The 15,006-nt window shown below is 43.4% G+C and overlaps 1 protein-coding gene across 7 annotated transcripts in view; it reads right to left on the bottom strand.

Annotated features, from left to right (window-relative positions):
• The window catches only part of LOC144670105 (hydroxylysine kinase-like), a 39,818-nt gene extending 25,333 nt beyond the window's left edge, over nt 1-14,485 (bottom strand). The window contains exons 1-2 of one of the 7 annotated variants that reach the window (XM_078532532.1): nt 14,082-14,476; nt 1,604-1,690 (exon numbers count right to left, since the gene is read on the bottom strand). Coding sequence is in view for 2 of the 7 variants with exons in the window: in XM_078532529.1 (XP_078388655.1) it covers nt 10,109-10,228 (120 nt within the window). In the remaining 5 variants the exon portion in view is untranslated. Of the gene's footprint in view, nt 1-1,603; nt 2,235-3,295; nt 3,445-7,704; nt 8,090-8,141; nt 10,040-10,108; nt 10,379-10,428; nt 10,536-14,081 lie in introns of those variants that run through there. The other 6 variants (XM_078532529.1, XM_078532533.1, XM_078532530.1 and 3 more) reach the window with 6 other exon arrangements.
• Between the last annotated feature and the right edge of the window lie 521 nt (nt 14,486-15,006).

The following is a 15,006-nucleotide window of genomic DNA, read 5'->3' as shown; positions in this document are numbered from 1 at the left end:
AATCTCCCCTACTCCAAGGAGAACAATCCCAGCTTTTCCAATCTCATCTTGTAGCTAAAATCCCTCATCCCTGGAACCATTCTGGTAAATCTCCTCTGCACCCTCTCAAGGACCCTTACATCCTCACTAAAATTTGACAGCCTAACCAGATTTTAAAGGTTCAGCATAACTTCCCTGCTTTTGTACTCGATGCTCCTATTTATGAAGCCTGATATCCCATATGCTTTGTTAACCTCTCTCTCAATACATCCTGCCATCTTCAAAGGTCGATGCACATGCACCCCCAGGTCCCTCTGTTCCTGCACACACTGTAGAAAATTATGCTATTAAGTCTATCCTGCCTCTCCCTATCCCATCTGCCAAAATGCATCACCTCACACTTCTCCGTGTTAAATTCCATCTACCACTTGTCTGCCCATTCTGCTGGCCTATCTATGTCCTGTTACAGTCAATTGGTATCATCCTCAATGTTTGTCATAACTCCAAGCTCAGTACCATTGGCAAATTTTGAAATTTTATTCTGTGTTCCAATCTCCAAATTATTTATACATGTCAAAAAAGGCTGCATTCTAGCACTGCATCTTGGGGAACACCACAGACTACCATCCCCCAGTCTGTAAGCAACCATTTCCCGGGACTCCCTGTATTCTGTCCTTAACCAATTTTTATCCAAGTTGACTCCAATCCTCCAAAGGCACGAGCCTCAATTTTGTTAACCAGCCTTTTATGTAGTATTATGTTATCCCTTCCTTAAAATCCATGTAGACAAAATCTATTACATTGCTTTCATCAACATTCTCTTTTACTTCATCAGAAAATTCGATTAGATTAATGAAACAAGATCTGCCTCTAAGCATATATCATCTTCATTATTCCTTAATAGGACCCACCACGCCTCTTAATATCCATACCAGTAGGAGATTTTTGGATTCTCTTTTATGTTGAACGTCATTTTATTCTCATGTTCTCTCTTTGTCAGTCTTATTTTCCACTTCAATTCCCCTCTCAACCTATAGTATTTAACCTGGCTCTTGCTTGAAGAATTCACCTGGCATCATAGACCCTCTTCTTTTATTTCATCATGTTGTCTATCTCCCTTGTCATCCAAGGAGCCTTTGGTTTTGCTACCTTTCCCGCCTGTTGGAATGAACCAAGCCTGGACCAGAAATACCTCTTCCTTAAAGATCGCCCATTGTGCCACTACAGGCCCAAATCTTCCGATCAGCACCAAAAACCCCATTTCCAACCCCGATCAGACAAAAAAATACACACTTGCCTTCCTCCAATTTTTCTGAGCAATCTTCTGATGGGAGATCGTAAAAACCCATCTGGTTCGCTAATGGCAGAAAAACACATCTGGTTCCCTAGTGTCCAAGGGGAGGTGGTGGCACAGTGGTATTGTCAGTGGGTTAGTAATCCAGGGACCCAGGGTAATGCTCTGGGGACCTGGGTTCAAATCCCACCATGGCAGATGGTGGAATTTGAACTGCATAAAAATCTGGAATTAAAAGCCTAATGATGACCATGGAACCATAGTTGATTTTGGTTAAAAACCAATCTGGTTGGCTAATACCCTTTAGGGAAGGAAATCTGTCGTCCTTACCTATATTTGACTCCAGAGCCACAGCAGTGTGGCTGACTCTTAATGCTCTCTGAAATGGTTGAGCAAGCTGCTCAGTTGTATCAAAGCCTATAAGGAACGAAACAGGATGTCTCATGGCATCAGATCAAACATGGGCAAGGAAACCTCCTGCTGATTACTATGTACCATCCCCCTTCAGCTACTCAGTCAGTACTGCTCCATGTTTGAACACCATGTTGAAGCACTGAGGATGGGCAAGGGTGCAGAATGTACTCTGGGTGGGGTCTTCAATGTCCATCACCAAGCATGGCTCGGTAACACCACTACTGACCGAGTCCTGAAGGACATAGCTGCTAAACTGAGCCTGCGGCAGGTGATGGGGGAACCACAAGAGGGAAAAACATACTTGAGCTCATCCTTACCAATCTGCGTGCTGCAGATGTGTCATTGCATGACAGTATCGGTAAGGGTGACCGCCGCACAGCCCTTGTGGAGACGAAGTCCCGTCTTCACATTGAGGATACCCTCAATCGTGTTGTGTTTTTCTACTACTGTGCTAAATTGGATAGATTTTGAACAGATCTAGCAACTTGAGTCTGGACATCCATGAGGTGCTATGGGCCATCATTAGCAGCAGGTATGTACTCGAACACAATCTGTAACCTCAAAGCCCAGTATATCTCCTACTCTACCATTACCACCAAGCCAGGGGATCAACCCTGATTCATTGAAGAGTGCTGGAAGGCATGCCAGGAGCAGCACCAGGTATACCTAAAAACGAGGCGTCAACCTGGGTGAAGCTACAACTCAGGACTACTTGCGTGCCAAACAGCATAAGCAGCATGAGATAGACAGAGCTAAGTGCTCCTACAATCAATGGGACAGATCTAAGTTCTGCAGTCCTGGCACATCCTATTGCGAATGGTGATGGACAATTAACCAACTCGCTGGAGGAGGAGGCTCCACAAATATCTCCATCCTCAGTGAGGGGGGAGCCCAGCACTTTAGTGCAAAAGATAAGGCTGAAGCATTTGCAACCATCTCAGCCTCCTCTGTCGGTCCCCAGGATCACAGATGCCAGTCTTCAGCCAATTCTATTCACTCCACATGATACCAAGAAACGGCTGAAGGCACTGGATACTGCAAAGGTCATGGGCCCTGACAATAGTCCAGCAATAGTACTGAAGATTTGTGTGCCAGAACTTGCCACCTAATGGTGTTATGGCGTGGCAGATAACGTGTGTCAGGTGGATCAAATCCACGAGGGAACTTGATCACACGGTCACAACTATTTTGCAATTTGTATTTTATTTTGAGATGCGTGCCCTGATTTCAGAAGTAATAAGACTACCATGGCTTCAAAAGTTTTTAGAAAACTAAACTAAACATTTGTTAACAAAAGATTTCAAGCACATAAATAGGTCTACAAATTACTACGAAAATAACTCCTAAAGCCCCTAATTAATCTGGCTCCCAGTTACACCTCCATTAAGGCAACAAATAAAAACAAATAGATTTAAAGAGACCCAGGCAAAGCAGCACTATACCCTGGATAGGAGAATTCAAAGTGAGCTTTCTTAGCTTCGGTCCCGAATTGACACAGAGGCTGGAGGCTTTTCACACTTGTTAGATCTTAGAATTCCTTCTCCTCCTTGACACATAGCCTCATACTCCTTTATACGTGTTTTCCCCTTTTAATGGTTGGAGTCATACCAAGCACAAAGGAAGATGGTTGTGGTTGTTGGAGGTCAATCATCTCAGCTCCAGGACGTCACTGCAGGAGTTCCTCAGGATAGCGTCCACGGCCCAACCATCTTCATCTGCTTCATCAATGACCTTCCTTCCATCATAAGGTCAGAAGTGGGGATGTTCACTGATGATTGCACAATGTTCAGCACCACTCATGGCTCCTCAGATACTGACGCAGTCCATGACCAAATGCAGCAAGGCCTGGACAATATCCAGGCTTGGGCTGACAAGTAGCAAGTAACATTCATGCCACACAAGTGCCAGGCAATGACCATCTCCAACAAGAGAGAATCTAACCATCACCCCTTGACATTCAATGGCATTACCATCACTGAATCCCCCACTATCAACGTCCTGGGAGTTACCATTAACCAGAAACTGAACTGGACTAGCCATATAAATACTGTGGTCACAAGAGCAGGTTGGAGGCTAGGAATCCTGCGACAAGTAACTCACCTCCTGACTCCCCAAAGCCACCATCTACAAGGCACAAGACAGGAGTGTGATGGAATACTCTCCGCTTGCCTGGATGAGTACAGCTTCAACAACACTCAAGAAGCTCGACACCATTCAGGACAAAGCAGCCTGCTTGATTGGCACCACATCCACAAACATTCACTCCCTCTACCACCGACGCACAGTAGCAGCAGTGTGTACCATCTACAAGATGCTCTGCAGGAACTCACCAAGGCTCCTTAGGCAGTACCTTCCAAACCCACAACTGCTACCATCTAGAAGGACACGGGCAGTAGATGCGTGGGAACACCACCACATGGAAGTTCCCCTCCAAGCCACTCACCATCTTGGCTTGGAAATATATCGCCATTCCTTCACTTTCACTGGGTCAAAATCTTGGAACTCCCTCCCTAACGGCACTGTGGGTGCACCTACACCACATGGACTACAGCAGTTTAAGAAGGCAGCTCACCACCACCTTCCCAAGGGCACTTAGGGATGGGCAATAAATGCTGGCCTCGCCAGCATGAATAGAATGGGATCCTTCACAACCAACTTGGTGCAGAAAACCTTGGAAGGAACAGTGGAGAGAATCCGCGTGGAAACCATGCCCCCTTTTTACCACACGAGATACCGTATTCTGGCAAGTAAAGACTTTACGTGTCCCAAAGCTTCTTTGAAAAACCATGGAAAGAAGGTAAGTGTGTATGGGGTTTGGGTGGGCGGAGGGGTAGGCTGGGTAAGTGGGTGGGGTGAGTAAGGGGGTTGGATGGGTGAGGTAAGTAGGTAAGGGGGCGGGGTGGCATATGGGTAAGGTTGCAGGTGTGTAGGGTGACAGGATGCCAGGTGGGTGAGGTGGGTAGGGCGGCAGATGGGTGAAGTGGATAAGTGGGTTGGGAATTAGTTAAGTCAGGTCTGGAGTGGTTGTCAGGTCGGGTCAGGGGGAGTTGAAGGTTCAGGGAGGCTCGAGTCAGGTGGTGGAGTCGGGTCATGGAGGGAGTCAGGTCGGGGATGGTCCGGCCAGGTCTGGGACTAGGCGAGTCGGTTGGGGAGCCAGGGGGGCAGTCAGGGGGTCAGAGGGGTTGTCCAAGGGGATCAGTGGGGGCAGTCATCAGGTCAGGAGGGTCAGAGTGGCCAATGTAAGTGGTTGGGAATGTTAGTTGTGTAGTTACCCAGGAGTTAGACTCGGATTTTCTGTATAACATTTCCTGGGTAACAATTCAAGTAAGCAAGTCAGAACCATCCTGAAGTCTTTGACTCTAACTCAGAGTTGGAGACTTTTTTAGAGGGTCGTGGAGAGCAGGGGAATTGCCCATCAGAAGTTCAAACTTCCCTGGCAGTTCCCAGAGTCATTGCATTGGGACTTCCGAGAGGTCCTCTAGCACATCTTCCAGGGTACGTCCGGTCTCCAACCATCCAGAGACCAGAAGATCTGGGCCACAGCTTTCCCCGTCAGTCTTTGGTTACATTTTACACTGGCTAGACCCCTTCTCATCCCATTGAAATTAGCCCTCTTCTAATTTAGATTGTTCCTTGCTCTTCTCTATTTACTTATCTAAACACTATATGATGATCACTCTTCCCCAAGTGTTCCCCCACAGACACTTGGTCCACCTCTTCTCCCAGCACCAGATCCAGTATTGCCTCCTTTCTAATTGGGCCGAGAACATACTGATCAAGGAAATTTTCCTGACCACATTTCGCACATTCTTCCCCTCCTTTCCATAGAACCATAGAAAAGTTACAGCACATAAAGAGGCCATTCGGCCCATGTTGTCCATGCCAGCCCGAGGACACCCAGGTGCCCTTTCTAATCCCACCTTCCTGCACCCGGCCCATAGCCCTGCAGCTTACAGCACTTTAGGTGCAGATCCAGGTACTTTTTAAATAAGTTTAGAGTTTGTGCCTCTACCACCAACTTGGGCAGCAAATTCCAGACATCCACTACCCTCTGCATAAAAAAGTTCTTCCTCATCTTCCCCCTATACCTTCTGCCACTTATCTTGAATCTATGTCCCCTGGTTCTAGAATTCTCCATCAAGGGAAACAATTCTATCTATTCCCCTCATAATTTTGTACACCTCAATCAATCACCCCTCAGCTTTCTTTGTTCTAAGGAGAATAACCCCAACCTATCCAATCTCTCCTTGTAGCTACACTTTTCTAACCCTGGCAACATTCTTGTAAACCTCCTCTGCACTCTCTCCAGAGCTATTATGTCCTTCCTGTAATGTGGTGACCAGAACTGCACACCATACTTCAGTTGTGGCTTCACCAGTGTTTTATACAATTCCAACATTATATCCTTACTTTTATATTCTTTACCTCTGCCAATGAAGGAGAGCATTCCATATGCCTTCTTTACAACCTTGTCTACTTGAACTGCTGCCTTCAGGGACCTGTGTACTTGTACGCCAAGATCTCTCACTTCATCTACTCCTTTTAGTATATTCCCATTTATTGTGTAATCCCTGTTACTGTTTGACCTCCCTAAGTGTATGACCTCACACTTCTCTATGTTAAAATCCATCTGTCACTTTACCGCCCACTCCACCAACCCATCTATATCGTTTTGGAGATTATGGCTATCCTCTACACTATCCACTACTCAGCCAATCTTTGTGTCATCTGCAAATTTCCCAATCGTGCCCCCCACGTTCACGTCCAAATCATTAATATATGACACAAACAGCAAGGGTCCCAACACTGAACCCTGTAGAACACCACTTGAGACAACTTTCCATTCGCAAGGGCATCCATCAACCATTACCCTTTGTTTCCTGTTACAAAGCCAACCTTTTATCCAGTTTGCCACATTACCCTGACTCCCATGGGCTTTTACTTTCCTGACCAATCTGCCATGTGGGACCTTGTCAAATGCCTTGCTAAAATCCATGTACACAACATCCACTGCACTACCTTCATCAACCCTTCTTGTCACATCCTCAAAGAATTCAATCAAATATGTGAGGCAAGACCTTCCTTTAACAAATCCATGCTAACCATCCCTGACTAGTCCATGCCTTTCCACATGACAGTTAATCCTATCTCTCAGGACTGATTCTACTAATTTGCTCACCACCGATGTAAGACTAACTGGCCTATAATTGTTTGGCATTTCCTTTGATTCCTTTTTAAACAATGGAGCTACATTTGCATTTCTCCAGTCCTCCGGTACCTCCCCTGTATCTAGTGAAGATACATTAAAATTAACATTATTCCATTCAACATTGTTGTAAATAAAGTCCTGCCCAATATCTCCACTCTATCAACATTGTCTGCAAAGACCTCAACATTAAAGTGAAAATTTAAACACAAAATGCATTTTTAAGATCCTGGTAACACCATTGAATCAAAATAGGGGATTTCTTGTCTTTGCTTTTGTCAAATAAGCTGAAGTTTAAAATGGAGACCACAACTTCACCAGGTATACAATGGAATGCAGGAGATACTGAGAAAAAATTCAACTACAGGAAGAGAGGTTAAAGGAGAGAGAAAGAAGAAATGCAGAAACTAGAGCACCAAAGAGTTTAAAGGAGCAAAATTCTAAAGGACTGTGTCATCTATACAGTACGAGGGCAAAGTCTGCGTAAAAAGATCTGCATTGAGATACAGTCCATAAGAGAAGGAAAGAAAGATTTGCATTATTTAGTTCTGAGGTGTCGTCGCTGTAGGAAATGTGGCAGCCAATTTGCCCACAGCAAGCCCCCACAACAAGACAATCTCTTTTACTGATGTTGGTATCAAGACGATATTAGTTTGTCTCACTGCAGTCAAGTTGAAGGAGGAAATCTTGCTAGTTTGTTAAATATTTTGAGTTTTGATTTTTAAAGCTTACCCTCAGCCCAAAATAAAATCAGGCCCTGAATATTCGCAGATAAAGTGTGTCACCTCTTCAGCTTTCCCTCTTGTCTTACCTGTGAAGCTTACTTCTTCAGTAGGACGTGCAATCACTGGTTAACAGGAGCTCTTTAACTAAGTAACTCCTACGATTCAGTGCATGAGATCGATGTCAATTATCAATTAAAAGATTCATCAAGAGATTGCAAGTATGCTGTCTTTGCTTTTGCTACCCTCTCAGGAGTGGTTTTAAGTTCTCCAGTTACATTTTTATAGATTCAATTAGGAGGAAAAATATGGGCTCCATATCTCTCTACATTTGTTCGCACAGCTGCTGTCAGTCATCACCATTTGTTTTGCATGCCACTAATGTTTTAACACGTTCCTTTATCTCCCCGGGATCACATTCAATCAATTCTTTTCTCTCGCACCCTCCTGCTGCGCTAACAGCAACTTCAGCGCAGTATTATATAATTCCAATAAAATTCCAGCCTTTCCTTGGTCAGACATTCACTTTCTATGCTGCGTAAACTTGAGCTCTGCTGCCCGGGTCCTAATTTGCACCAAGTCTTCACCCATCACCTCGGCTTTGAAATTCTCATCCTCGTTTTCAAATTCCTCCTTAGCCTCACCCTTCCCTAGCTCTGTAATCTCCTCCAACCCCACAACCCTCTGAAATATTTTCATTCCTCTAATTCTGGCCTCTCGACCATTCCCCATTTTGTTCCCTTCACCGCTGAGGGCCTCTACAATTACAAACATCACACCAACAAGCTCACGTTTCACTCAGACTGAAAGCTGTTCAACCTTGAAAACAAAACCCCCTGATCAACACAGAAGATTCACTAATAGATTTCCCTTTCTGATGCAGGAGTGAGTGGCCCACAACACAAGCCAGCAGATTTCCCCCCATGACCAACCAGCACATCTGTCTATGTTACTCTTAGCCACCCTCTTCCTCAATAAATTTATTAAAAAACTTGGTGCTCTCTTTGATATCCCACACGAGTCTTTCCTTGTATTCCTCCTTAATCATTTTTACCACTGTCTTCATATCCTTTTGCTGTTCTTTGAATCTTATCTTTGCCACATAGTAACCCTTTCAGTTTTAGCCTCTCTCTCACATTGCTTGTTGACCAAGGTTATCTCATTAAACTAGAGCTTTTGCCCTTTATGGGAATATACAGGTCTTGGATTCTACCAAATACTTTTATAAACACCTCCCCTATTCATTAGTCGTTTTATCTGTTTATAATAATTCTGCCCTGTCAATTGTGGTCAATTCTTGCTTCTTTCCTCCAAAGTCATCCTTCCTTAAATTTAAGACTTGGTTTTTGACTTGCTCTTCTCTTTCTCAAACCCTAAGATTAAATTCTATCACAGTACTGCCAGTGTTAGCTAGCTTTACCTTACTGTTAAGATTATTGACTAATTCAGGCTCATTATGTACCACAAGTGGTCTTGTGGAATAGCGGGTAGCATCCTTGCCTCTGAGCCAGAAGCTCCAGGTTCAAGTCCCACCCCAGGACATAATGGTTAAGGAAGGTGTGTCCATAATGTACCCAGACAGGTCAAGTATCAACCGGCAAATCCTTCCAACGCACAACAATGGCAGAAAGAGCTGGAGAGATTCCTGGCCAGCCATGTTATGGAAAGAACGATGGAGCCTCTACCATCACTATCCATAGCTCCAGGCTACAACATGCATGGAAAAGTGTATTTGGACTTTGAGTGACCTGTAACACATCACCACCACTTGCTATTAAATCTAAATGGCCTGATCTCTTATTGGTTCAGGAAATTGTGTGTCTGAGAGAAAGCTGAAGTCTCCTATTATAACTACTGTTTTCAATCTCTGCATTTATGTATCCTGCTACTTTATCACTCACTGCTCTCTGAAGGTCTGTAAACAATTCCCACCCAAGTTTTGCATCCTTTCCTATTCCTCAATTTTACCCAGGGCATTTCTAATCATCCCCATTGGATATTTCCCTTTTCTAACATTGTAATAATGCCCCTCGTCAGTAATACTCAACCACCTCTTCCAATTTCCAAAGACATTCTGACCTAGAATATTTATTCCCCAGTCACGCCCAGCTTGTAGCCAAGTCTCAGTAATGGTCACTACTCTTCAAGCTGAATCTGCACCTCAAATTCACTTGTTTTATTTCTTCAGTATGTACAATAGTGTAAAGAACATTTCATTGGGCAACAGGGTCCGTCCTGCTTTTGTGCCCTTGTAGCTTTACAAGTGTGTTTTAGCTTATCACATGCCTTGTTTTTATCACCGCAGTTGTATTTTGATCATATATTTCATGATCGGTTCCAATTTTTTTCTCTGAACCCGGTACACTTGTATTATCTTTGACCCTATTGATGACCTGGTCTTTGCACTCACATCTGTTCTTATCCTTCAGGCTTTTTGTAAAGATTTCAGTCTGACCCCATGACCCACCCCCCAAACAACCCCCACAATCTTACACTTTCCACTATGACATTGGTCCCAGCCGGGTTCGAGTGATGTCTGTACGAGTGGTTCAGCTCCTTCCTGTTCCAGTGTTGTTGCCAGTTGTCCTGTGAAACTGAAATCCTCTTTCTCATACCAATCCATTAGCCATGTGTTAACTTTCCCAATCTGTTGGCCCCTTTCCAAATTGCAGTGGCTCAAGTAACCCTTTAGGTCCTGCTTTTTAAGTGAGCTCCGATCTCCTGGTATTCCCCCAGCAAGATCTCCTCTCCTTTCTATACTTTCTCATTGATCCCAACATGGGAGAACTGGGTCCCTCCCTTTTCAAATTCACATCAAGATATCTCTGACCCTGGTACCAGGCTGGCATCACACTCTTTAGGACTGATAATTGTGACTACAGAGGATGCTATCAATGCAACTAATCCCTATAACTACTAGATAAGAAACAGGACTAGACCATTCGGCCCTTTTGAGTCTCCTCTGCCATTCAATAAGGTCCCAACTGATCTTCTATCTCAACTCCTGCACCAGATCCCTTGATTCCCTTAGTATCCAAAAATCCATTCGATCTCCGTCTTGCATATACTCAATAACTGGGCATCCACATACCCCTAGGGTAGAGAATTCCAAAGATTCACAATCTTTTGAGTGAAGAAATTTCTCTTCATCTCTGTCCCTTTATTCTGAGTCTGTGGCCCCGATTTCTAGATTCTCCAGTCACGGGAAACATCCTCCCAGCATTTACACTGTCAAGGTCCTAAAGAATTTTATGTATCAATGAGATCACCTCTCATTATTCTAAGCAAGTGATTATAGACCCAGTTTGCTCAATCTCTCCTCATAGGAAAATCCCCCTCATCCCAGGAATCAGTTTAGTGAATCTTCCCTGCTCTCCCCCTTAGGCAAGTCAGTCCTTCCTTAGGGCTAACAAGCCATTGACCTTCCTCATTACTCCATGTTAACTTTCTGTCATTTGTCTACAATGACACCAGATCCCTCTGAACACGACCATTTTCCAGTATCTCATAATTAAAAAACAATTCTGCTTTTCTATTTTTCCTACCAAGGTGGATAATTTTACATTATGCTCCATCTGCCTTATTCTTGCCCACTCACTTAACCTGTCTATATCAATATGCAGCCTCTTTGTCTCCTCTTCACAGCTAACTTTCAAACCTAGTTTTGTATTGTCAGCAAATTTACAGACATTACACTCAGCCCTCTTATTTAAGTAACTGATAGAGATAATAAATTGTTGAGGCCCGAGCACTGATCCTTGCAACGCTCCAGTAGTTACAGCCCGCCATTCTGAAAATGACCCAATTCTACTCTCTGTTCTCTGTCCGTGAACCAATCCCCAATCCTTGCTAATGTGGTGCCCAAATCCTTTGATCCCTTTGTGTAATAATCCTTTAGGGGGCACCTAATTGAATGAGTTTTGAAAATCTAAATACACTACATCCACTGGTTCCCCCTTACCGATCCTGCTAGTTATAACCTCAAAAAATTAAGATCTGTCAAACACAATTTCACTTTTATAAATCAGTGTTGATTCTACCCAATGATCTTATGATTTGCTATGTTCTTGCGTTTTCCCTAACACTAATGTTAGGCTAAAACAAAAATAAAAATACCTGGAAATACTCAGCAGGTCTGGCAGCATCTGCGGAGGGGAACACTGTTAACGTTTCGAATCCGTATGACTCTTCAACAGAACTAGGTAAAAATAGAAGAGAGGTGAAATATAAGCTGGTTTAAGGGGGGTGGGACAAGTAGAGTTGGATAGAGGGCCAGTGATAGATGGAGATTGCCAAAATATGTCATAGACAAAAGGACAAAGGGGTGTTGAAGGTAGTGATATTATCTAAGGAATGTGCTAATTAAGGGTAGAAAACAGGACAAGCAAGGTACAGATAGCCCTAGTGGGGGTGGGGTGGGGTAAAGGAATCGAAATAGGCTAAAAGGTAGAGATAAAACAATGGATGGAAATACATTTAAAAATAATGGAAATAGAAAAGAAAAATCTATATAAATTATTGGAAAAAAAAGGGGGGAATCGGAAAGGGGGTGGGGATGGAGGAGAGAGCTCATGATCTAAAATTGTTGAACTCAATATTCAGTCTGGAAGACTGTAAAGTGCCTAGTCGGAAGATGAGGTGCTGTTCCTCCAGTTTGCGTTGAGCTTCACTGGAACAATGCAGCAGGCCAAGGACGGACATGTGGGCACGAGAGCAGGGTGGGGTGTTGAAATGGCAAGCGACAGGGAGGTCTGGGTAATGCTTGCGGACAGACCGAAGGTGTCAAACTGGAGGAACAGCACCTCATCTTCCGACTAAGCACTTTACAGCCTTCCAGACTGAATATTGAGTTCAACAATTTTAGATCATGAGCTCTCTCCTCAATCCCCATCCCCTTTCCGATCCCCCCTTTTTTCCCAATAATTTATATAGATTTTTCTTTTCCCACCTATTTCCATTATTTTTAAATGTATTTCCATCCATTGTTTTATCTCTACCTTTTAGCCTTTTTCGATTCCTTCACCCCACCCCACCCCCACCTAGGGCTAGCTGTACCTTGCTTGTCCTGCTTTCTACCCTTAATTAGTACATTCCTTAGATAATATCACCACCTTCAACACCTCTTTGTGCTTTTGTCTATGACATCTTTTGGTTATCTCCACCTATCACTGGCCCTCTATCCAGCTCTACTTGTCCCACCCCCCCTTAAACCAGCTTATATTTCACCTCTCTTCTATTTTTACTTAGTTCTGTTGAAGAGTCATACGGACTCAAAACGTTAACTGTGTTCCTCTCCGCAGATGCTGCCGGACCTGCTGAGTTTTTCCAGGTATTTTTATTTTTGTTTTGGATTTCCAGCATCCGCAGTTTTTTGCTTGTATACTACTGTTAGGCTAACTAGGCCTTTAGTTCCCCATTTTCATTCTCCCTTCTTTCTTAAACAGTGGGGTTACATTTTGTTGCCTTTCAATCCACAGGGACTTTTCTAGAATATAAGGAATTCTGAAAGATCAAAACCAACACCGGAACCATCTCTTTTAAAACCCTAAGGTATAGACCATCAATTTCAGTCTTGTAGGCGTTTAGTCCCTTTAATTTCTCCAGTGCTATTTCTTTACTAATACTTATATTTTAAGTCCCTCATTTTCACAAGGCCCTTGGTTCCCCATTACTTCGGAAATGGTTTTGTATGTTCTACCATGAAGGCGGATGCAAAGTATTTGTTTAACATTTGCCATTTCCTTATTCTTCATCAGAATATTTCCTGTCTCTGCTTGTGAGGGATCCACATTTCTTTTCACTGAATTCATCATTTTTGCATACTCATTGCAGCTTTCACAATCTATTTTAGTGTTTCTTGCTAGTTTACTCACATTCTATCTTATCAATTTCTTGTTCATCCTTTCTGGATTCTAAAAATCCTCCCAAATCTATTCTGCTCCTCAAATGGACTATAGGCCCAGTTTACTAAATCTCTCCTTCAAGCCTAGCATTGTATTGTCAGCAAACTTGGAGACATTACACTAGGGACCAGGGCCCCTTTCTAAGTCATCGATTGAGTTAATAGCACGGATTATTTTGCACAGTGGACGGGTCAGGTGGGTTGTGGGGGGAGGGGGGTGGGGGAGGGTGGTGGGGTAGGTGGGGGGCAGGTGGTGGTGTTGTACCTGTGTTTGCATCCAAGCTGTGAGTCTGTGTTCGAGTAAATGATCAAAAAGTTCCCCTCCAAGCCCTTTGTAATCTTTAACACACACTACAGTTCAATGCCTCTGAGCCAGAATGATTCAAGGCAAAGGCATTTCCTGTAAGTTTGGCACGTCCCAGAAGCTCTCAAGTAGGAACGCACTTGTAAAATTAAAAACAAAGCAGCTCTAAGTGCAGCAATTTTCGAACTCTGCCTGGTTCTCAGCTACTAATCAATCCATTACTTGTAAAGCCTGACACATTCATAAACATATAACATTACCTTGCAACTTGAAATTCTGATCACTGCTATGCCATTCAGAGCCATGAGAGTTTGTAACTCACTAGTTACCAAGAGAAATAAAGGTCAGTGCAAAGGGTTGAGTCTTTATTTGAATTGGCAATAGTCGAACAGAAATTCAGTGGAAGCTTGCAAGTCAGGTTTTTCAACTGACATCACTTAACCCTTTTAAAAGCTGAGTACTATTTGCTACTGATACGATTATTGCCGTAAACTATAATCAAAATGCACAGAAGGCCAATCAGCCCATCTTGCCTGTGCCCGCTCTGAGTTATTCACTTAGTCCCACTTGCCTGCTTATTCCTCATAGCCCTGCAAATCTCTCCTTTTCAAATATATATCCAATTCCTTTTTGAAAGTTACTATTGAATCTACTGGGAAATTGGACAGCAGCAATTACTGTGGCATCGCGATATTGCGATCTCCAGATAAATTTTCACCTTCGTCTATCACAGTTGACGTTTCTCCTTTAATGTAGCGCAGGTTTTGATCAGGATATGTTCTTTGTCTCAGGGTAAATGTAGGAGTGCTGCATGTATGGCTTGGGCCTGTGCACAGTTCATATTGATCGAATTAAGATCTTGAGTATTGCTGAAAAAAAGACATACTGTCGAAGCTTTTCATCTTGCACTCATCAGGACAGACACAAGAATTCCAAACTCAAAGAGAATAACAATTTACACTGCATGAGATGAGAGTGCTGATTGGTTGGCAAGTGGAATCTGATTGGTGGAGGCATTGCCATGGAAAATGCACCAGGGAACAATTAACTGCCAAGCTTTTGTTTAAATTTGTCAATGATTCCACATATACAACAGCTTCTAAAGTCAAAAGAATTCTCCCCTCTTCAAGTGTGAACTCTGCTTAGAAGCACCAGATTCCACTTGTATCTCCATGTTTGGGTTCT

The sequence above is a fragment of the Cetorhinus maximus genome, chromosome 30 (genome assembly GCF_964194155.1).
Source record: "Cetorhinus maximus chromosome 30, sCetMax3.hap1.1, whole genome shotgun sequence".
NCBI lineage: Eukaryota > Metazoa > Chordata > Chondrichthyes > Lamniformes > Cetorhinidae > Cetorhinus > Cetorhinus maximus.
The sequence above is the reverse complement of the archived record's forward strand: the minus strand, read 5'-3'. Positions and strand labels throughout refer to the sequence as shown.